General features: G+C 36.4%; 2 protein-coding genes and 2 pseudogenes across 3 annotated transcripts; 2 read left to right on the forward strand and 2 right to left on the reverse strand.

Moving 5' to 3' along the window:
* Positions 1-517: 517 nt before the first annotated feature.
* Positions 518-2189, reverse strand: LOC107686397 (selenoprotein Pa pseudogene; annotated as a pseudogene).
* Positions 2190-3227: 1038 nt separating this feature from the next.
* On the reverse strand, positions 3228-4921 carry LOC107686398 (selenoprotein Pa-like; annotated as a pseudogene).
* A 1525-nt stretch (positions 4922-6446) lies between these two features.
* On the forward strand, positions 6447-12390 carry LOC107686396 (zinc finger protein 131-like). Of its 2 annotated transcripts, XM_016483364.1 has the most exons (8): positions 6447-6582; positions 6802-6977; positions 7223-7376; positions 7499-7600; positions 8652-8796; positions 8879-9570; positions 9666-9796; positions 11221-12390. In XM_016483364.1, exons 3-8 carry the CDS (start codon positions 7253-7255, stop codon positions 11743-11745), a joined length of 1719 nt encoding a protein of 572 aa, XP_016338850.1. In that variant the 5' UTR covers positions 6447-6582; positions 6802-6977; positions 7223-7252; the 3' UTR covers positions 11746-12390. The 2 variants fall into 2 exon arrangements, with proteins under 2 accessions (XP_016338850.1, XP_016338849.1); XM_016483363.1 differs by lacking the exon at positions 6802-6977.
* Positions 12391-13009: 619 nt separating this feature from the next.
* On the forward strand, positions 13010-22434 carry LOC107686411 (serine/threonine-protein kinase NIM1-like). Its single transcript, XM_016483381.1, has 5 exons — positions 13010-13101; positions 18124-18694; positions 19166-19523; positions 20054-20322; positions 21437-22434. The coding sequence occupies exons 3-5, from the start codon at positions 19226-19228 to the stop codon at positions 22190-22192; spliced, it is 1323 nt and encodes a 440-aa protein (XP_016338867.1). The 5' UTR covers positions 13010-13101; positions 18124-18694; positions 19166-19225; the 3' UTR covers positions 22193-22434.
* Positions 22435-22751: the final 317 nt, after the last annotated feature.

The following is a 22751-nucleotide window of genomic DNA, read 5'->3' on the forward strand; positions in this document are numbered from 1 at the left end:
GCGACGTACATCCGCGGAGCCTCCGGAGAACCGCGCTACTCGCAGCAGCACATCCGGTGACGCGCGAGAGAACAATACATTAAACGCAGCGTTAGAAATAATAATAATAATAATCTAATAAGACTAAACAATGAAGTAAACCGTGTATATATATATATATATATATATATATATATATATATAAAATATCATATTAATAAATATAATATCTAAATAAATTATTTTATAAAATGTTAAAATAATTTTAAAATAAAAAGGAAATATTGATTTAAATTATAAAACAAATAATTGTATGTTATAAATTAGTTTATAATAACACGTATTTATAAGTAATCAATTAAAATGAATACACTGAATGAAAATACATAAATTAACTTTTATCAGTCAAAAATTTACAATTTCAAATTACTGGTAGGATGCTTTGTGTCTGTTGCACATATGTTAGGTATAAAAAACAAAGTACAGTTCACTCACAGTTCACAGTTAATGAGTGAATAGAGAATTTTTTTTTGTTGAAAACTTTATTTGAATTTATCTGAGTAACATGTTTCTTTCTCTCTATTACATTCACATGCTTTTCACATTCATGTGTCATTGGCACCACAGCATACATTTTTCATACAGTTTCTCAGGTCTTCCAGGTGATACTAGATTTTCCAGAAAACCTTCATTAAGTATGTAAAATGTTTCAAACAATCTTTCCCAAGATACCAATGACCTAACCTTTTTCCAGTTACTCCCTTGGATACAAATTCCACTCTAAAAATGTCCCTATTATCCATTAATATGTTTGTAATGCCAAGTATGAAATGCATTTTACAATCCCCTTACAACATCTGTTCTAGAAGAACTAAAAGAAAACAGATATAGTTTCTAAAGTAGTGCATTACCCTTTAATTAAATAATTCGACAGTGTTTGGTCCTTAAGAAGAAACTTTTAAGATCAGAATCTCTCCACCTACTCTACCACCTCCATCTCCAAACAGCAAAACTAAAACATCTTTCTGAATACCAAAACAATGAAAAAAATAAAAGATTTTAGTACCCCAGATTTTCATATATAGCTTTGGGTAATGCAAGGGTTACAGGATGTTACATGACCTTTGCCCTCTGCTCTATGTGGCCTAACATCAAACAGGCACCACTAGTGCATAGTTTCCGCACCTGCTTTCATAAAGTCCACATAAAGCATCTAGAGGTGAAAAGACACTAACATGATGAACCTAACACACTCTCAGAAGCAAACAGACACTGGAAGTTTGTTTGTTAAATTACAGATTTAACCAAGAAAAAAAAATCCAAATCTAGTGCACATGTTGTCATTTAGATGTATCTGAATGATTTATCTTCCTTCTAACAATAACCAATTAGCAAATTTTTCCAAATGGGATGCTAAAGTCCAGTGCTGCCAAACGCTGAGGTGTAAATACTAGTTGGTAAGATTAATTGTGAGCGTTGACCAGCAATGTGGGGTTCACATATTTTTATGTGAAGCTGTAAATGATCAGACAAGATTGTTACAAAGCCAACGGCCCTGTTTACTTTTCCTGTCATACTCAACTCGTGTCCCCTACTGGTCAGGCTCAGGTTTTCTGTGACAGCTCTCATTCAGCTGCTGGGTCGGGACGTCACTGTCAGGTCTCCCTGATGTGGTTGTCCTCCTTCAGGCCCTGTCAGCGTCAGGAGGCTGGAAGAGCCTCCTCACAGTGTCAGAGGCCTGCCACACGCCCGTTGCTGTCGTCAAAGAGCTGTCGTCAGTGTCAGCATCAGTGGGTGGCAGAAACGTCTGCCCCCGGCTGTCAGCTGTAATGAACTGTTCACCTAGTGTGCTTAGCTCAAGGTCGTTTCATGATTGGTGGCTCAATGGCTGCCTGACCAAAGTCAACCTGGGCCAGCATCTGCTGACCCACATCAACCTGGTGTTGCCCGTGGTGGTGATGGTGGGAGCCACCATGCCTGTGCCTCTCCAAGCCCTCGGGGTGATGCCCTTCATGACCATGCCCATGATGACCGTGATATTCGTGATGATGATGCCGTCCTTCCTCTACAGGTGTATTCTCATCTGTGGTTTTCTTGCAATGTTCAAGTTGCAGTGAACTCTGTAATGACCATGAGGAAAAGGGCAAATTGAAAATACTGTATGCAGTCATAAAAATAAAGCTTCTAAAATTTTGTTTTTCTCAGTCTTGCCATAGAAGAACCCTTTTGGGTTCCTCAAAGAACCATTTAGTGAACAGTTCTTAAAATAACATTTTATTAATCTGAAGAACCTTTTTCCATGCAATGGGAACTTTTTATGCAATGTTAAAGGTTCTTCATGGAGCCACAGAACAGATCCCAATAAAGAATGAAACTTTTTTAAACATGCTTTATTCATGCCAAACAGCTTACATGAAATTGTATCAACAAATATAGAATACAAAATATATATTATAAAAAACAAAAGCCAGAGAAAAACAATTATATTAGTTTAAACATTAAAAGTAATATTTGACTATTAAAGTTTTTGTTGTTGATGTTGTTTTATATGCCCATTAAACAATAACAGTAGAGGATTCTTACCTAAAATGTGCATTTATGTATAAAACATATACCAAGAATAATAAATAAATTAACAATATACTGAATACGAATAGGCTATCTGTAATAACGAACAACAGAATTAAAAGTGTTTATACATATTCTGAACTTGTTTTTCTGAAAGAAGACGATATTTTTTAAGAGATTATGTATTTATTTGGTAGGGCGCCGGAAAAGGAAAAGGAGCTATTGTAACTTCCCTTCCCTGCGCATTTGCTTGCACGCATTAAAATCTAATGCTTTAAGAACAAACGCGAGAAATTAATTATTATGGGGTTTCTTTAGCCCCGCCTTCTTCTCCTTATATGGTGCAGAGGACTCGCTGAACTGCACTTACGTAAACAAACAGACGTTCTCACGTGCGCGTTAGATTCAGATGGAGGGAGGACAAGAATTTGAGATTTATATAATATTAAATTATATGGACTTCTTTTATGGTACCTTTATGTGCTTTTTGGATCTTGGCAGTTTACCTCATATCATCCTCAGCACGACATAGTAACATGGTGGTGAGTAAATGAAAATAATGATAAAAAAATGATTTTTATTCTGGTCAAATGTTGGGCTTACAAAAAGCGTATTATATACCATGTAAATTACACACACACACACACACACACACACACACTACATGTTTTGGAAAAAAAGGTGTTTAGTGGAATATTATTAAAGTAATATATTGATCATGTTCATTAGGTGAATTAAACTGGATGAGTGGTGAGCCGAACCTGTCATAGACCAAGATGTCATCCTTCTCAGCATTTACTGCCTGCCAGACATCCGGCTGACTGAGGTCTTGGGCATAGAGGGTGATATTCATCAGTCTTTCTTTGAGCAAGTGGTGCAGCCGTTGGGACCTTTCATCTCGGTTGTTTACCACCATGTAGTTTATATTTACATAACCTTGGTTCTCTAACTTCAGGAGCAAGTCATTGAGCCTTGAAGAACATTCAACATGTTGGATTAGATAAATACGCCTTGTGTAAACAGTACACTATCAAGAATGCGACCAGATAACAGTTTAAAAAACAAGGTCTCATCAAAGTTTTGCTGTTTTTCTTTGATATGTTTGAATTTTAGTATAAATTTAAAAAGTCTGCACTCACTTTGATGCTTGCTCCAAGCAGAACAGTCAGCTGGCCTGGAGGTAAGCCACCACTGTCACATGTCCAAGAGCGTTCTTCATGGGCTCCTCCTCTCCGACCTTCCACACGGGAGGAAATTTACAGCGGGCTCCGTCTGTCTCGCTCTCTGCACTGCAGCCCACCAGTAGGCAGAGAGCCAGTGTAAGGCTCAGTGCCTTCCACATGACTCCAAACAACAGACCCACCAACCTAAACACAAAGAAGTTTGTCTCACATCCATAAAAAAGGCGGCATTTGAATTTTAAAATGCTAATACAATTCCAACCTGACAATCAGCAACAAACATTTTTAATAAATATTTTTATGAATATATTATTAATTTATTAATTTTGTGAATATTGTATTATTTTATATTTTATTCATTGTTATATTTAATGTCACAGCTATATAAAATACATAGTGATATATAATATACTAAAACAATAATATATATATATTATAATATTTTAAATATATATTTATTATTTATTTATTTCATTCATTATTATATTAAAATGTCAGCTATATAAAATATATACTGATGTAAAATAATATACTTATAAAACATTTTGTAGTATACATTTTTATTTATGTATATTTTATTTATTATTATATTCAAATGTCACAGCTGAAAATGTATTTATTTCTATAGCATGTGCATTCACAATATATATTGTTCTAAAGAAGCTTGACAGTAAACAAATGGTGTAAAACTTGTAATAAGAGGGAAACTCTGCAGGGGAATCTAGTTTCTTTTGGTCAGCACATATTGAAATTACTGTCCACTCAGCAGTTATGTATCTTACCATATTGTTCTTGTATTAGCCATATAATAATCATGGTCCTGTAATTATGGTAATTAACCCTGATTTAGTGATCAAAGTCAATGAAAGCAAGTTTAGGGCAAGGACCATAATCCATCCAGATGCTATTGAAGGACATTGTAAATTTCCATGACATGGAGTTGTTAGAGCCAAACCAATGTGCAAACTGGTTTTAAATAATGCATTGATACCTTAATTAACTTTAAGTATATTTGAATAATTAAAAAAATGTATAGTAATGCAAATAAGATATTTTACAGAACAGCTGAAAAAGGAAGAAGAAGAAGAAATCTAAAAAATGTGATATCCCATAATTGATGAGTGCACTTACTTGTTTTAGAGTCTTGAGAGTCTTCAGCAGCGATACTTTCTGGTTCTAGACAAAAACAAGACCAAGAAATTACAACCGATTATGTATCAGAGCATTGTGTGCAACATGGTTATTATGCACTAAATTGTATAGAATCAATAATCATTTATTTGCATGGTTCTCTTAACATCCTGCAATTGATTATTATTATTTTTTTGTGCAGCAGTGCACAGCTGGGTTAGTGTCAGCACTTTTCCTGCTGAGATGAAACTTTGAAGCTTCCTGTCTCTTTGCTGAACTTTGATGAACACCCTGTTCTTAAAATTCTGTAAGACTGGAAAAACAATGATAGAACGCATTTTATTGGAAGACCGTATTTAAAACTTACATAAACATCCAAAACCCATTTCAAACATTCAAAGACATTCCATCTGATTTGTTTTACGATTTATCAATTAGCTCATCTTCATTATCAGATCTCATGCTCTGTAGGACAGTTTGACCTCCTAGTGATGCACTTTAGATGCAGTTAACACACATTTGACTGATTACTGCTAGTCAATAGTTAACTTGAAGAAAGTGTTATGAAATCATTCATTAAGATAAACTGAATCTCATAAATCTTGACAATACATTTGTCTATTCTTAATAAAGAATAAACTGAATATCCAAATCAATGGATAATGAACAACAGGACATTAAATCAATAGCATCTTGAGAAATTGTCTAGTCTATTTGATTTTACGTACTTTTTCTCAAACTTGGACAATCATTTTTAGATTAGCCTAATGTTTAACTACCAAACCTGCAATGGTTTAACACTCAGCTCATGTATAAACCTTTTGATGTGTGCTTCCAATTGTAAGATATTTTAGATTGAGGTTATGTTGTATTCTGTTTTTACATTTATTTTACAGTTTATACATGCTTCCAGCAATCAAATCTTAGTTCTTGCTCGAACTACATCTACAAGCATCAGTATTTTGTCATACATTAATGCTACACTCTCAAAAATAAAGATTCCAAAAGTGAGTTTTCACAGTCATGTGAAAAAAAATACATTTTTTCACCAATGTGTTTTTGAACAAAAGTAACATTGCTACATTGGATCAGGGTTATTAAAACTAAAGCCATTAAAAACGTTTACTGAATTAAAAATATAAAAATCTTACATTTATTTTATCTTATCTAAAATAACTAAAACTGAAATAAAAATTACAAATGACAAAGACAATAAAATTACTTAAAAATGGAAAAGAACAAGTTTTAGTAACAAAACATTTAAAATGAAATTTAAATATTCAAATTCAAAATTTTAAATGAAATATAAACATTAAAATTAATCCAAAATGTGAACAAAAAAAAAATTATATATCAATGATTTGCATGTACACACATTCAATAGGTTTACTAGTAGGTCATTTTTAAATAAATTATAATTATAGTATTATTGATTTATTTTAATCCAAATCAGGCTGCCAACCCAAAATTTTACTTATAATACGTATAATACTTATTTTACCTTTTCCATACTTGAAGATGAATCTTTGAGCTCCGTCGCCCTGGTAACCACCACCCGTCAGCCTCGCGCGATAAAACTCTTCCGCAGGGGCTTATGGGAACTCGAGGCCAGAGCAAGAGCGACCGCCCTTTTTCCGACGAGCGGAGGAAAAACAGCACATTGATCGCTTCAGGCCTCCAACGCGTAGAAGCTACCGCACTAAACATCAGAGCGTCACCCGGGGTAAGTTCTCGGGAGCGTTAGACACCCGGCGTCACTCATTGTTTAGCCGAAAGGGAATCTGTCTGATTAAAAGAGCATTTTAATGCGCGGTTTGATGACGTAACGGCAATGGTCCAGAAAACAAATGGCGAATGCGTTAGCTTCCACAGGCCCAGCGTGCGAGTAACATGAAGTTGACTGGCACACATTGCTGCTTTTGCCGTTTGTATGTTTCTGTAGGACCTCTACACGGTTGGGCTGTTGAAGTACGTGGCTTTTGCAGCAGTTTGAGCCGCTGGGTGTAAAGCAGCCCGTCTTGCGTAGAGAAGCTCCCTGTAGAAATGCGCGCTTATTCGGCATGCTGCTTAGAAATGCCCGCTACTCTATGGATCTGTTGGCATAGGGGCCATTACAAAGTATGTGCTTAATTTATCTGAAAACATTGTGTTAAATGACACGCTAGTGAAAGATTGTAGAAGAATTGGTTGGCTGTCAAAATGCATTGACATTTAATATTTTAATATTGTAGACATACACTTAGAAGAGCTGAGCAATTGTAACTGCTTTTTGGTACCAATAAGTTACATGCATATTTTTTTTGTGTATTATAATATATATATTATACATAATTTTCTGACTCTGTCATGTCTGTTTGTTTCAGTACTTGCATGCGCAGGGAAAGGGCTGAGCCATGTCTGTTGATGGAGATGTTGACTATGGGCATGAGTTTCCAGCCCATTACAAAGTGATGCTTGACAAACTGAATGAGCAGCGTCAGCTGGATCAGTTCACAGACATCACTCTTATCGTGGATGGTAAGGTTTCCGGCCTTTGTACCTCCAAATCTAATATCTTTCTGAATTATGCAAAATATTATACAGTTAAATAAACAGTTGCACATATTTGGTGGTGTTGATGATTGTGGTTACTTTAACAGGACATCAGTTTAGGGCCCACAAAGCTGTTCTAGCTGCCTGCAGTCTGTTTTTCCACAAATTCTTCCAGGACTTCACTCAAGAGCCTCTAGTGGAGATTGAAGGTACCTAACAATACATACAACTGTATGGAACCACAAACTGTTATATATTATTACAGTGTAGCCTGTTTGTCCTGGATAATGTCAAATCTTAATCAGTAAATCTGTCTAAACTGGAAGCACCTGTTTGCAACACAGTTGACTTTTCGGCTTGGTGGCATTTTTTAAAATAGCAGATAATGGATATACCACAGTAGAGGTTTCCTTGGGTCCTAGAATCTGACCCATATCCCATCTTACCTGTGTGTACTGTGTACCTGATAAAATTAGACCCGAGTCTGACCCAGCTAGACCCGAAAAAAAACCCAGCAATGTCTACAAAGCCTGAAGCCCTGCACATCAGTGGCGAGTGGTGACTTTTTCAACTGGGTATGACACAGACCATAATCAGAGATGACAAATAAGAAACATCATGGTCAGTGTAGATTTAAAAGTATGCCCATTTTTCTACCATATTTGTTCATGAAATTCATTCTTCTATGCCTCCTCACAAAGATTACATTATCTACAGTATGTTTAACCCCATGTTGTCAGATAATGTAGCCTATACTTTAAAATTCAAGCTGTCAAAAAATGTGGGAGAATGTTTAGGTGCGGCTGCCTACACCAGTTGTCCGGAGGTTTTGGCCATTTACACACAGCATCACAGATTGACAGAGAAGACGGAGGATAAATGCAGTGGTCATAGAGCTATTGATATGAATTGTTGCAAATAATATTGTTAAACACCGAAAAGTTGGCTTTTTAAAATAATTCACATCTCATCAGGTCCATTCTCTAAAAGTAAATTAGTTTAAAATTACAAGAAGCTACCGATATCAGTCCTAAATCATGTCTTTGACTCTAATCAAAGTTTTAAACCTGACCCACTTGAGTGGGACCTCAGGTTTTTGTATCCAAGTTGATAGCAGTTAAATCTACAAGTTGACACATTTCTGCTGTTGCATTTTATGTTCTCCCAGTCCCAGCACTAATAGTAATAATCTAAAAAATGCTTAAAATATTATATGCTCAATAATATACTTCACTACAGTATTTTTGTTGCAATGAATAGGTGTAAGCAACACTGCCTTCCGCCACCTAATGGAGTTCACTTATACGGCTACATTAGCTGTGAATGGTCAGGAAGAAGTCAGTGATGTCTGGAGAGCTGCAGAGTACCTTCAAATGCAGGAGGCGATCAAAGCCTTAAACAACAGGTTACTCATTATTGTACATTTTCTTTTGCCTGATTTTATCCTGAAGTTGATTTTTAACTATTATGTTTCTTCTCCCATCTAGAAGGAATGGTACCACCTCAATAAACTCCTCCCAGGCCTTGACTGGAAAGAGCAAGGCTAAGAAGAGGAAGATTGCAGAGACCTCCAATGTGATCACTGAGACTCTTCCTTCAGTGGAGACCGAATCTGTTGAAATTGAAGTGGAGGTTGGTGAGGAACATATTGAGGTGGAGGAAAGCGGCCTGGTGGAAGTAGTGGATGCTGCCAGGAGTTCCACCGAACCCTCATCGGATGACTCTGCATTGGCCTTATTGGCCGACATCACCAGCAAGTACCAGCAGGGAGAGCAAACGCTCCATGTGATGAAAAATGAAGAAGATGAGACAGTAGTCATGCAGGAAGAGGCTGTTATGGCCTCCAAGACCCTGGAGAATATTGAAGTGGTGGAGGTTCAGATCTCTCAGCTGGACAACCTTTTCCGTTGTGACAAGTGTGACCGCTGCTTCAAACTCTACTACCACCTCAAACAGCACATGAAGACTCACACCGCTACTCCAGATAGGGACTTTGTCTGCAGACACTGCGGCAAAACATACGCCCGGGAAGGAGCCCTTAAACAGCACCTGAATAATTACCATTTTGATGCAGAGGAACAATCCCGGCGGCAGAAAAAGAAAGTGCATGTTTGCGAGTACTGTGAAAAGCAGTTTGATCATTTTGGACACTTCAAAGAGCATTTAAGGAAGCACACAGGTGTGTGGGTGAGATGATATGAGGTTAAATGAATTTTAACAAATGTATTCAAGTTTAACCTCTAATCAGCTTTTCATTTATTCATGTATGTGTAGGTGAGAAACCCTTTGAGTGCCCGGAGTGCCATGAACGTTTTGCCAGGAACAGTACGCTGAAGTGCCACATGTCAGCATGTCAAAATGGCGCTGGAGCCAAAAAAGGGAGAAAGAAGCTCTATGAATGCCAGGTTGGTTTTAGCTAGTAACATTATCCAAACGTGCATTTTTACTCACTAATAGGGCTAAAAAAATTAAATTGCAATTTTTCTGATAAAAATTGCTATTGTGATTTTAAAATGCAATATATTGCATGCAATGCAATATTTTTTTAAAGCTCCAGATTTTATGTGCTTGTCTGTATGTCTTCAAAACAGAGGTATTTTTTAGGCCCTGTTTACACTTGGTATTAAGATGTTTTTTTGCATCTAATAACAAGTAGACAAGTGAGCCACATTCCCATTTGCACCTGGTGTTTTAATCCAACTCTGTGTCCACTTTCAACCACTTCTGCCCTGATTTTGAGGGGAGGGTCTATGGGCAAGTGAATGTATGCTTGCGCAATTTACATGAGAATGCAAAAGGAGACAACGGAAAATGATATGGAGAGCAGCAGCTTACGTTTCTGCTATGAAAGCTACAAAACTATGTTGAACGCTGTGGGTTTGTTTTAGAATCAGGACTGGTAACTAAGACAACATTGACATTTTTTCGCCTTCATACCAAACTTATGATTTCAGAGAGCAAAGTTTAAATCCTGTCTGGCTAACACGCTTCAACAGCACGTCCCTTAATGTTTTAGAATTAGGTCAGTAGGCAGAGAGGAGGTGGTCTTTTGTGGCTGTTCGAACGCATTTGACCATGTGAGCGCCCACACTACGAGACCAATCTGATTGAATGCATTTGACTACCTCTAGAAGTGGTCGAAAGTGGACAAAACGTTTTACACCCCCGTTCACACCTGTGTTTAGCGTTGTCCACTTGATATTGGATCGACCAAAATGCATCTTAATACCAGTTGTAAAAAGGGCCATAGCTAGATTACTACAACTTCAATTAAAATTCAATGAAAATGGAAAGTATAAAGTCTGGTTCAAAATATTAATTAAAAGTTTCAAAGATAATCAGTCTTAATGATACTAAAATAACAACACTGTTTCAAAAACATCAATTTGACGATAATGGTACTTATAAAAATAGTAAAATATTTAATAAGAAATATTACTATTATAATATTACATTATAAAATAAAAAATTAAGTATTTAAGAACAAGATAATGTTATATTTAAGAGTACAATTGTAAAATATATCTATCTATCTATCTATCTATCTATCTATATATATATGTATATACATAATTTTCAAATGCCAAAGCATCAAGCTTCGTTTTTGACAGAATACTTCAGGCTTGTTCTCTTTTGTTGACAACAGCGGGTTTATAAGCGTTATCATTTCAAGTTTGGGAAGATGGTTGCGGTCTATTGCATTCCCAAAAACTGAAAATAAATGTATTTAATTAAATGCAATTTGATAATCACACTAAGCCATATGGCAGTTTCAGTTTTATTTTGCTTATTTGTGCAGCCCTACTCATTTATCTTTTTCACTTCTCAGGTCTGTAGCAGTGTTTTCAATAGTTGGGAGCAGTTCAAGGACCATTTGGTGACCCACACGGGTGAGAAACCCAACCACTGCACCATCTGCGATCAGTGGTTCACGCAACCCAGAGACCTCCACACTCATCTGCAAGAACACCACGACTCACAGGAGAAGGTTATCGTCACAGAGGAGGTCATGATTTCAGACCCAACCACGGTCTTGGCTGTGGCGGAGGTTGAGGAGGGAGAGGAGAGGGTGATCCTGGAGGACGGCATACGTGTGGAGCATGTCACTGTGGAGCCGGTGGATGTTGTTGCTGTTGAGGAGACTCTCATGGTGGAGGAAGAGACACCGCTACAGCCTTCTCAGACTGTGGGTGGGGCAGAAGAGACAGTGGTTTTACAAGTAGATGGCGAGAGACTGAAAGAACAAGCTATGGAAATCCAAATAGCACAGGTGACTGTTGCAGAACCAGCAGACTGTGAAGTTCAACAAGAGGCAGTGGACAGTTCGAAAGAAGAAAAGGCTGCAAATGTATGAAAGGCCTCCCCTGTGCATGGACATTTTGAGAATGAATTGGGAAGGTGAACCAGGCCTTTTCTCCTTTCCTACCACATTAATATTATACAGTAATGCTCAATGTGGTGCCATCCAACAAAGATGGGTCACCTGCTTTATTTCTTTAAGCTTTGCTTTTAACTTCTCAGAAAGCCGTGTCTCTGTAAATCTGATCACAGGTTCAGTCATGCTTTTAATGTATGTTGTGGATAAGAATAGTAAGAGATGTAATTATTACATGAATAGTGCACGTCACCAAGACTGTTTCGGGGGTGGAAAGAATTTTTTTAAGTTATCTTTGGATGTATGTTTATAGTGTGTAAAAAGCTTATTTTCATAAAAAATTTAAAAGGCAAAATGTGTCCCCAGATAATCAAGAGACGACATGTATGCAGTTCTGTTCTTGAGCTTCAGTCAAAGCTGGAACACAATGGTCTCTGCACCATTCATTCTTTTCTAGTGAATTTGCTGTTCAGCTGTACAGAGCAATAAAATAATGTATAAAATATTTGTCACAGATTTTAACCCTGATGTGGCACTCTAAGCCTGTTTTCAGTAGCAGTGTTTAATGTAAACAGGAAATGAAATGTAATTGGGATATGCAGCAACTCTTTAGTGCTGAAGCGGGCATGGGTTAAACCAGACCTTTTCAAACGGAGGTGCTTCGACCGCCTGTAAAGGCAGTGGCTCTCAACTAGGGGGCCCACTCTAAAAACTTCTTAGAGGGCTGCAAGATGTTAAAAAATTTTCTCATTATTAATGTAGTTAATTTCAATATTATTATTAATATATTACAACAATTTAATTAAACATGTTTAAACATCCCATTATAAATATTCATTTATAAAAATTAAAATATAGCAGTCTTTATATTTTGCAAGGGGATGGCTGTGTTTAAGGTCCAGTGGAATTAGAAATTTGAAAACCACTAGTTTATAGGATCATAATCACTGTTTCTAAATTGATACTTTGACATGGATTATAATAAGGACCACGGATAGTCTCAAAGGTAAGTGACTTTTTTTTGTTGTTTTTTTTTTTTTACTTAAACTAGTCTTCAATTCGTTACTCTTTTTACACATTATTTTTTGCAAAACTCAACGGGCTTTAATTATTATTTTTTGGGAATGTCCTAATAGCCTATTGGTTTAAGAAACCCTTTGTCCCACCTCCAAGCTGTGATTGGTTAACAGCTGTCCGTCACTTGACCTCCCTTTTGCTGTGACGGTGCTCGGAGTCCTCGCGCATCACGTTCAGGCTATGACACGCACGGAGTTAAAACGGCACACTGCGAGTGATCCCGCAACGAATGCGCACAACGAGCAACGCTTAAGAAAGGTAAGCATATTTACCCTTACCGATTCTCATCATCTTGAGAGGTTAAAAGCATGATGAATTCATGTTTGCCTACAAAGTGTTTACAAGGTTTATAGATATCATTTGTTCAGATATCAACAGACAAATCTTGATGTTGATGTATCTGGCGTTACTGCCCAGCAGCGGTTGTTATGGAAGCCTGTAAACTAGAATTCATCTTTGGCACAGATACGAGCATCATCTCATTAAAAATGTGGCTGGTCTTATTATCACTCATAATTATATTGCACAGAGCTCATATAGACACTGACATGCGTGTTGTCACCTTTAGTGACTTGGAATGCGTTTAAAATAAAGATTTAACCTTGCAGAATAATATTGTTAAAATAAAATTAATTTATAATTAATATAAAATGTCGTCATATATGTACTATTACTAATATCTGTGTAAAAATATGTATTATATATGTTCTTTTTTACCCACCTTTATGACTGAACATTTATAAAGCTAGACAAACTGATTTAAACTCCTCTGATCAAATGGCATTTGTAATTAACATCATTTTATTCTTGCATTTGGGAATTTGTGGGGGTCTAGTCTACAGAGGGTCTGGTGTAAATAATAAGGCAGCATTAGTGTTTGAACAGTACATGTGTGTGAATCTCCAAGCCTGAATGAATAGAGCTGATCCCAAATGGCTCCTGAATAGAAGTATTAATTTACTGAGAATATTGTAATTTATGATATTGAATGATCCTTTCTAGTTTCTCACGGATTGATGTCAACTTTTGTTCAGGCTCCTTTGATGACTCCTTCGTTAGTTAGATGACATGAAACATGGTTTTAGGTCTGAGATTAAAGCTGCTTTGATGGGTTGGGAATACATTAACAGGGCACAATGCAACAGAAACAGCCTTTTTTATGGTTTCATCGCATAATCTGCATGTTTTTTTCCTCAAAGGTCCAAACATCAATTGAACTCCTTAATTATGCTCCTCATTTAAGACTCATTAATATGGACACATTCAGACATGTATCAAAATCTGAATACATGTTCTGAAGCATGTGTGATGCTTGTGGTTTTGTGCATTTTTATTGCAGTTATGTAGAATTAATAGCATTATTTAGAAAGCGACAGTAACCAGTTAATCATTTCATCATGTAGAGTAGAGCCCCTTCAAAATATGTTTATTATTGTCATCCACACATCTTTGTATTTGATTTAATTTTATTTTTAATTTAATAATACATATTCTGTCATTAAAGTGATAGTTCACCCAAAAATGAAAATACTGTCATTGTTTACTCACCCTGAAGTTGTTCCAAACCTGTATGAGTTTCTTTCTTCTGCTAAACACAGAAGATATTTTGAAGAATGTGGGTATCCAAACACTTCAAAGTAGCCGTCGACTTCAATAGTGTGGAAAAAATACTATGGAGGTCACATTCTTTAAAATGTCTTCTTTTGTGTTCAACGGAAGAAAAAAATTAATACAGGTTAGGAATAACGTGCCATGTATCAAAATAGTAATCATATTTAATAATTGTGTGGCTGATCTGATAGTAAGAAAATGACTTGAAATTTGGTAGTTGTAGCTACGTGATGGAAATTCCAGATTGGCACCTCTGGCCCCCTATTGTCCCTGATCTTTTCACTACTGAGCTCTTTTTCCCCTCTCTGTCCATGTGTCTCAATCAAAACACACACAGGAGGGCTTTGTGTAGCTGTGCTTATGAGTGTGAACACAGAAGCTGCTTCTGAAATCGCATACTGAGTAGGTACTACATTTGATTTGGAACTTACTTCACGGCCGTTAAAAAAGGATGTTCTATATATTATGAATCTAATCTGGATGTATAATTTATGTTGTCATTGTCATGTGACTTATGGTGTCAGTTGCGTCAACACATCTTTTGTGGCCTCATGGGATAGTAAAGTGTCCAGCGAATGCGCATTTCAGAATCTCGCTAGAAGTAGAAGGTCATCCTGGTACTTTTTGCCAAATATTATATGAAAACTATGCATTCGGATTTAGAACTCCTTTCACATACTGCTTTTTGCCTACTATATAGTAGGCAAGTAGGCATATTTGGATGTATGAGGAAAGTCATAGTGAATGAGCAATTAAGAATTAATTTACTTAATTCTACTTTCTATAGAATGAGTGCCTGCATTTTAGAGCCAGAGGATTTATAGCTGAACCCTGTACCCATGTAGCAAGGCTTTTTCTTACAGGGGCCACTGATAATCCCATGTGTTTAGTGTTTATCTTTTGTGTCGATCAGGGCCGGATCAGTAGAAATGGCCCCTGTGGACAATGCTTAATGCTTAGTCAGTGCTTCTGTCCTATGGGGTGTGAAAAGTGTCACACAGTTGATGTAAGTATACCACATTCGAAATCCTGCCCATGAGACTCATGCTAATGGTGCTGTGTACCAGAAAGGAGCTAAATGATGAGCTATATGCTTTTTTAGTAATTGATATTGAAGTTGGGGGTTTAAAAATTAGACTTTCCATGTAAAATACTTTAAAAGAGATAGTTCAGTGAATTCTGTCATCATTTAATCACCCACATGTTGTTCCAAACATGTGACATGAGATTAAATCCCTTTAATTAAAAATATATATATATTTATTGCGGAATGAAGCAGTTAAAACCAATAATCAAAGCCAAGCACTGTATATTATTTCACATGAGAGGAGGGCGTTTACTTAGAGGCACAACAAAAAAAAAAATCAAAAATGAATAAAATAAAAACTAATCAAATAAATAAGCTGATTTATTTCTAAGGGTCAGAAAGATGGTGCAAAAAGGTGAGAGTGTGAGATCATTATGCAGACACGTGCACATCCATGCACTTGAAAGGATCTTTTTAGGATTCCTGCTTGTTTTACACTTTAAAAGAGAATTCTTTCAGCCAGTCAATCTTTGCAGCCCTTTCAGCAATCAGCAGAACACACATGCAGGAAGGTGTTTGAAGCCTGAGGATTTGAGTATTCATGAGAAACATCACTTAGATTTTTTTGTGCTGTGCCTTGGTAAATAGAGTGTGTGAAGTATGAAGATCAAATATCTGCATCAGATAGATATAAATTTTCATCTGATTATTTGTTCTTGCTACCATCTAACTATTTATTTAACAATCAGTTTATCAATCAGTATTCGGGTAAACTATGGTTAAAACATTTCTAAAACTATCTTATTAAAAAATAAGATTTTTTTTTTTTAGTTTCCAAAAACATTAGTTTCCATCCATTTCAAATAAATGCCATTCTATCGAATTTTCTATTCATCAAAGAATCCTGAAAAAATTGTAAGGTTTTCACAAAAATATTAGGCATTGGTGGTGATAATAAAAAATATTTCTTGAGCAGCAAATCAGCATATTATAATGATTTCTGAAGGATCATGTGACACTGAAGACTGGAGTAGTGATGCTGAAAAAAATCAGGAATAAATTACATTTAAAAAATATAATAAAATAGAAAAGTTATTTTTAATTAAAATAATATTTCACAATATTACAAATTTGACTGTATTATTGATCAAATAAATGCAGATAAGGATTCAGATAAATGCAGGTAAATAAATAAATGCAAATAAATTATTAAATCAAATAAATCTTACAGACTAAAAACTTTTGAACGGTAGTGTATTTCTCAGTCAGGGTAGTTGAAATAAAATGTTGTTGTGCATATAAACCTGTGGTCTTTGAATGCTCAGTTCTGAAGCTGGTAGAATTAAGCTCTTGTTTTGTGTGAGTGAATGAAGGGGGATTAAATCTGCTTCTCAGAAAGATCTGCTGATTGCGTATAAGACTGTTCGGGTTCTCATTTGATTGTCAAATCACTGATCCTTTATGGCAGTTACACAAACAAGTAGAGAAATGTACAATACACATGCACATGTAAAGATACATGACTACAGGATTGTTTTCTCACTTTTTTTATTCCAAAACATTTTAACACGAGTGTTAAAACGTTTTTAACATGATCTGCTCCAAAGCACTTTCAACAGATCTGATTGGTTTAGCTATAATTCTAAAATGCTGATACTCGAAAGTTAAAACAAAAGAATACAGTTTGGGTCTATTGCCTCAAAGAACCCTGTTGAAAACCAAACTCAGCAGCTTATATCAGCCCACCACTCGCCTCCACCTGCAAAAAAAACACATTGTCACATCTAAAGGTGTCTGTGAAGGTGCAATACTCAACAGTCCTGTGTGGAGAAACTCAGTTAGTTCAACACACCAACTGTTCTGTGATTAAAAAAAAACATGCAAAAACCATAAAGAGTCTAAAAGTATAATGTTATGAACTACATTTTTACACTTTCTGAAAATGGATAGAAAAGGGTCCCTGAAAAACAATTGCATTCTGAATCAAAAGTTTGGGGTATGTAAGATACAATTATAATTATAGAAATATTATTACAATTTTAAATAACTTTATTTATTACTGTAATGGCAAAGCTGAATTTTCAGCAGCCATTTCTCCAGTCTTCAGTGTCACATGATCATTCAGGAATCATTTGAATTGAATTGATAATTTGAATATGTGAATTGATATTCTGTTATTGCCTCGTATATCATTTCATTTGTGGTCCAGTGTGGCGTAATGGGCGTGTAGTGTTTGTTTTATGTGTGCTGTTAGCACTCGTGGCTCTAGAGAGTGAGGTGACAGCACTCTGTGTTCTTATATTCTGCTCTATTGGGACATTGTTACAGGAACTACATCAGCAAACTCACCCTAATTGCATCCTGAAACACACACAAATGCTCATAATGATTTCAGTCATATTTGCAGTTAGACATTTGATTTAGTTCAGATTTAATTATAAATACTTGTGTAAATAACTGAAATTATGTAATAAATACTGCAAATGCATCAAATTTTGCCACAAAAAATTTGCATCCTGGTTTAGACAAGCTAAATTAAAAAAAAAAAAAAAAAAGGGCTTACCTTAAGAAAAGGTGAGTTTAGGACAGGATAAAGGCAGTGTCATGGTACTGATATATTCTTTGTCTCTCTCTCTCACCAGGTAAATGGGAATCCATTAGTTTAGTCCCTATGTTTAAATTGGAGACTTAAGGGCTACTAAAAAACGGTATGGATTAGGATCTCTGTACACGCTAATCCCAGAAAGACGTCTGTAGAGTGAGTCAGAAGCACCAACGAAACACACCGAGGTGAACAAATGAGAGGGAGTGGTTGTTTTCCATGTGGGACCCCCATTTCTGAATGACCAACCAGGCAAAGATGTTAAATGAGAGAAAGCACCGTACATGAAGCCAGGGCCAGCGAGAGCAACGTGGAGCCTTGTTATAGCAGCCAGGCAACAATCACAGCCTTCATTGTTCTCAATGCTGATCCGCAGTCCTTTTTTATCACTGAGACAACGCACCAATTAAATCAGGCATATCTGATGAGGTTCAGGGAGATGCAGGACTGAGGGGAAAGAACAGCACTGTGCACCGGGCCGCTTGGGTGAAGCAGACGACCCTAAACATCTACTCTTTTGTACTTCGATATGTGTATAAGCTTGAGTTGAGATGTGGCGATAATGAGCTAATTTGGGAAATTGACGCAGATGTACAGGACAACATGTGAAGGTGAGAAAGGACTATCCATTCATGTCTGAATGCTTTTGGAATGAAAAACTGTCCCTATGTTGTGCATTTATTTGATTAAAGTGCATTTATAAAATGATTACTATTTATTACTAAAAATATTTAGAAATATAAATTGTGTTGTATATTTTTATTAATAAAAATGTGTTTGTATGTAGAGGTTTAGTAATTTTTTATTATTGTATATAATAATTTCATTTATATTTGTATACAATTAATTATGAATAAATATGTATGTATATATGAATGTGTGTATATATATATATATATATACACATCTTTCAGAATGTTACTATTTTTTATTATTATATATTATATAATTTGCTCCTTGATAAATGATGGATTTGTTTATAGGCAGAGGTAAAAAAAAGAAGGGGTAGAAAAGCAAATGTATCTTTCTCCTTTAACTTTTCCTCTGTTGTTCTCTAATTGTGTATCATTTCATGCCTTCAGGTGGTACCTTAGTTCCAGGTCTCCTGCCATGAGCAAAGCACCCCAGTGGCCTGTGGCAGGATGACTGCTGTGTACCCGGCTGGGGGGGGCTCCGTTGGGGTCTCAGAAGTGGCCACGGGTCCCCAGCGTTATGCCCGATGGAGCCGACAAGACAGCTCCGACATCTGTACGGACGACGAGGGGACCCAGCCACGCCGCCGTACCCCACTGGAGAAGCTCAATCTGGACATGTGCCAAGATGAGAAGATGGTGAGAGAGCTCACCGTGGGCCGCCACATCGGCTTCTACAAGATTCGTGGCGAGATCGGCTGTGGAAACTTTTCCCATGTTAAGCTGGGCATCCATGCTCTGACCAAAGGTACGCATCAGTTAAGAGCCTCTGAACTGAATTCTGTGTAATGGGACATATTCTTTGACTTTACTGAGCGGTTTTCCCCACAAGCTACAGTAGGAAGCTAAAATATTGATGTGTTTATTTTGGAGCAGCTCACTGACACTCTGTAGAATTTTATGATCCTGGGATATTCCTATAGCTCACTGACACCCTGTAAAGTATGCTTTATTCTCAGTGTTATTGTCTTGATGAATATGTGTCCTGAGAGTCAAGTTTACATTGATAATGTGGGAAGCATGCCCTCTGTCAAAGTCAAGCTGAGACTACTTGTCTGGTCCAGACACGCACGGATTGATTATGAGGTGTCACATTTCTGTCGAGACCTTTAAAATTGCTGTAGGCCTCATCAAAGATTGCCGTGTGTAAGGGATAGGAGGTTGTGGTGTGTTCATATATACAGTTAGTAGGAATGCATATGTCCCTCAGACAAAAGAATATGAATGTTTTCTGAACGAGAAACTCCTGTAACTGAAACTTTATGTTGTCATCCACAGACAAAGTAGCCATCAAGATCTTGGATAAAACCAAGCTTGATCAGAAGACCCAAAGGCTGCTGTCCCGGGAGATATCAAGCATGGAAACGCTGCACCATCCAAATATCATCCGTCTGTATGAGGTGGTGGAGACGCTGACCCGTCTGCACCTGGTCATGGAGTACGCAAGCGGAGGAGAGCTCTACACGAAGATCAGCACAGAGGGGAAGCTCTCCGACATCGACAGCAAGATTGTCTTCTCTCAGGTTCTCTCAGCTGTGAAGCATATGGTGAGATGTACATGATGCAAATGAGTAGAATTCAATTAGGGAAATCTGTTATAATTGTGGATTACATGTTTACAGGGTACAAACGTATTCTCGTTACGACTCTTCTGTTTTTCCTGACCTTTAAAACTTGGCAGATTTAAGCCATTTCATGCCAGTTTACTTTTTCAGTTTTTCTATAACATACATAGTTGGAGAACACATACATAAAGGTCAGTGACACAATGCTCATTTTTTGTCAGAATTTTTTCAGAAATACAACATAATACAATGAAAATGCAGTTAATTCACACAATGATCTCTGATCATTTCTGAACTGAAATACATCTGTATATATTCATCTTATAGAATGTATAAGATGTTATATGTACACATTTTCATCTTATAATGTTTTATTAGGTTGTTGAATTAGTTGTTGATTAGATTGAAGTCTTAGAAAATAAAATTGTACAAATTTAAAGTATTAAATATATTTTAATATAATTAATATTATAGTTAATAATTATTGTTTACTTTTTAAAATATTGCATTAATAAATGTTAACAGTTGTGAAAAACTATATTATAGGTCAAATATTTAGTATATAAAGTTTTATTAGAATATATTAAAGCAAATTAAATTAAATTGCTGATTTTTAAAGAAGAATTAAATATTTTTAATATAATTAATAATTATTATTTATTTGCTTGTTTTCAGTGATGTAACAGGACTAAAATGTCAAAAATTGTAGTAAAAATAAATATGCATATTTAGAAGATTGCTACATTTGATTCAAAACAATGGTGAACCTTATTTATAAATAATGGCAATAATGATAATGATATTTTTGGGAGGTATAGTTAAAAATGGCTGATACAAATGCCCTGATATTGTAAAGGAAAAGCCTCTAAAAGAATACAATTCTTACACAGACACCTTATTAAATAGTTTGGCATTTAAAAAATATTAAATAATATTAAACAAATATATATTTGAACACGTTCACATATAAGATTTTTTTTTTTTAATATATTTTGATACAAATATATTTACCCAGTTAAATCAGTTTAGAAACATTGTTATTCAAATTATCTGTATATTTAGTAGTTAATAGTAGTTTATCTTTCTCATTTTGCAGCATGACAATAACATCATTCACAGAGACCTAAAAGCAGAAAACGTTTTTTACACCTGTAGCACCTGTGTTAAAGTGGGAGACTTCGGCTTCAGCACCGTCAGCCGCCGCGACGAGACTCTCAACACCTTCTGCGGTTCTCCCCCTTACGCCGCTCCTGAGCTCTTCAGGGATGAGCTCTACATAGGTGCTTGTGTGGACATCTGGGCACTGGGGGTCATGCTCTTCTTCATGGTGACTGGAACCATGCCCTTCCGTGCTGAAACGGTGGCCAAGCTAAAGCGCTGCATCCTGGATGGGACGTACACAGTGCCTACTTGGGTGCCGGAACCTTGCCAGAAACTGATCCGGGGCATCCTGCAACCCCAGCCGTCTGACCGCCGCACTGTAGAACAGATGATGGGCTGTGAGTGGCTGCTGCCGTTGGAGTTTCCAAAAGCCATGGAGCACTTCAAACTGGACCCGCTCCATCTGGCTGAGTCTAAGCCGGGGGAGCTTGAAGAGCATGAGATAGAGGTGAGGAACGCCCTGGAGGCTCTTGGCATCACCGCAGACCACATTCGTAACAACCAGGGCAAAGACTGCAGGAGCTCCATCACTGGAGTCTATCGAATCCTCTTACACCGCGCACATAAACGACAAGCGGTGGAGAGCATGCCAGTAGTTACTCACGTAGTGAGTGGAACTGATGCTAAAAAGGACCGTCTGAAGACATACAGGAGCCTTAGGCATACATCTAAACTCTGCATCATTCTGTGATGCTCGGAAAACATATACATAAATAATGGACAGCTCACAGAAGCTATAGTTCAGCTAGTTATATTTGAATATACCTCTTTTGTTATCTTTTTTCACTTGAAAATGAGATCAGTGAATGCCTCTAATAAAGTAGTCCGTATGAATGAAGGGAAAGTATGAGCGTTTGCAAGTGAGTGAGTGCAAGACTTTGGTCTTAATGTCATGGATGTCACATGTCATAAATATATTTAATAAATGTAATGAAGTGCTCTGGACTGCATTGTTTCAAACATTCCCTTTGTCACAAATTTAGTATATAAAGTTTTATTAGGCTATGTTGAATTAGATCTTTGTCTTTGAATATTAAAATGTTAAATATTAAAGAAGTATAAATATATATTTTTTTACATATAATTAAAAGTTATTTGGTTACTTTTTTGAATGTTGCACTGTGTACAAAAATAACAATTTATGAATATAGCCAACGCTATACACACGATATGAATCATAATGCACAAGTTTTTTTAATGGATTTTTCCATTTAAACTTGCAATAACATTTTCACGAAGTCTTCCTAAAG

This window comes from Sinocyclocheilus anshuiensis, unplaced genomic scaffold (assembly GCF_001515605.1).
Source record: "Sinocyclocheilus anshuiensis isolate Anshui unplaced genomic scaffold, SAMN03320099.WGS_v1.1 scaffold1207, whole genome shotgun sequence".
Lineage (NCBI taxonomy): Eukaryota > Metazoa > Chordata > Actinopteri > Cypriniformes > Cyprinidae > Sinocyclocheilus > Sinocyclocheilus anshuiensis.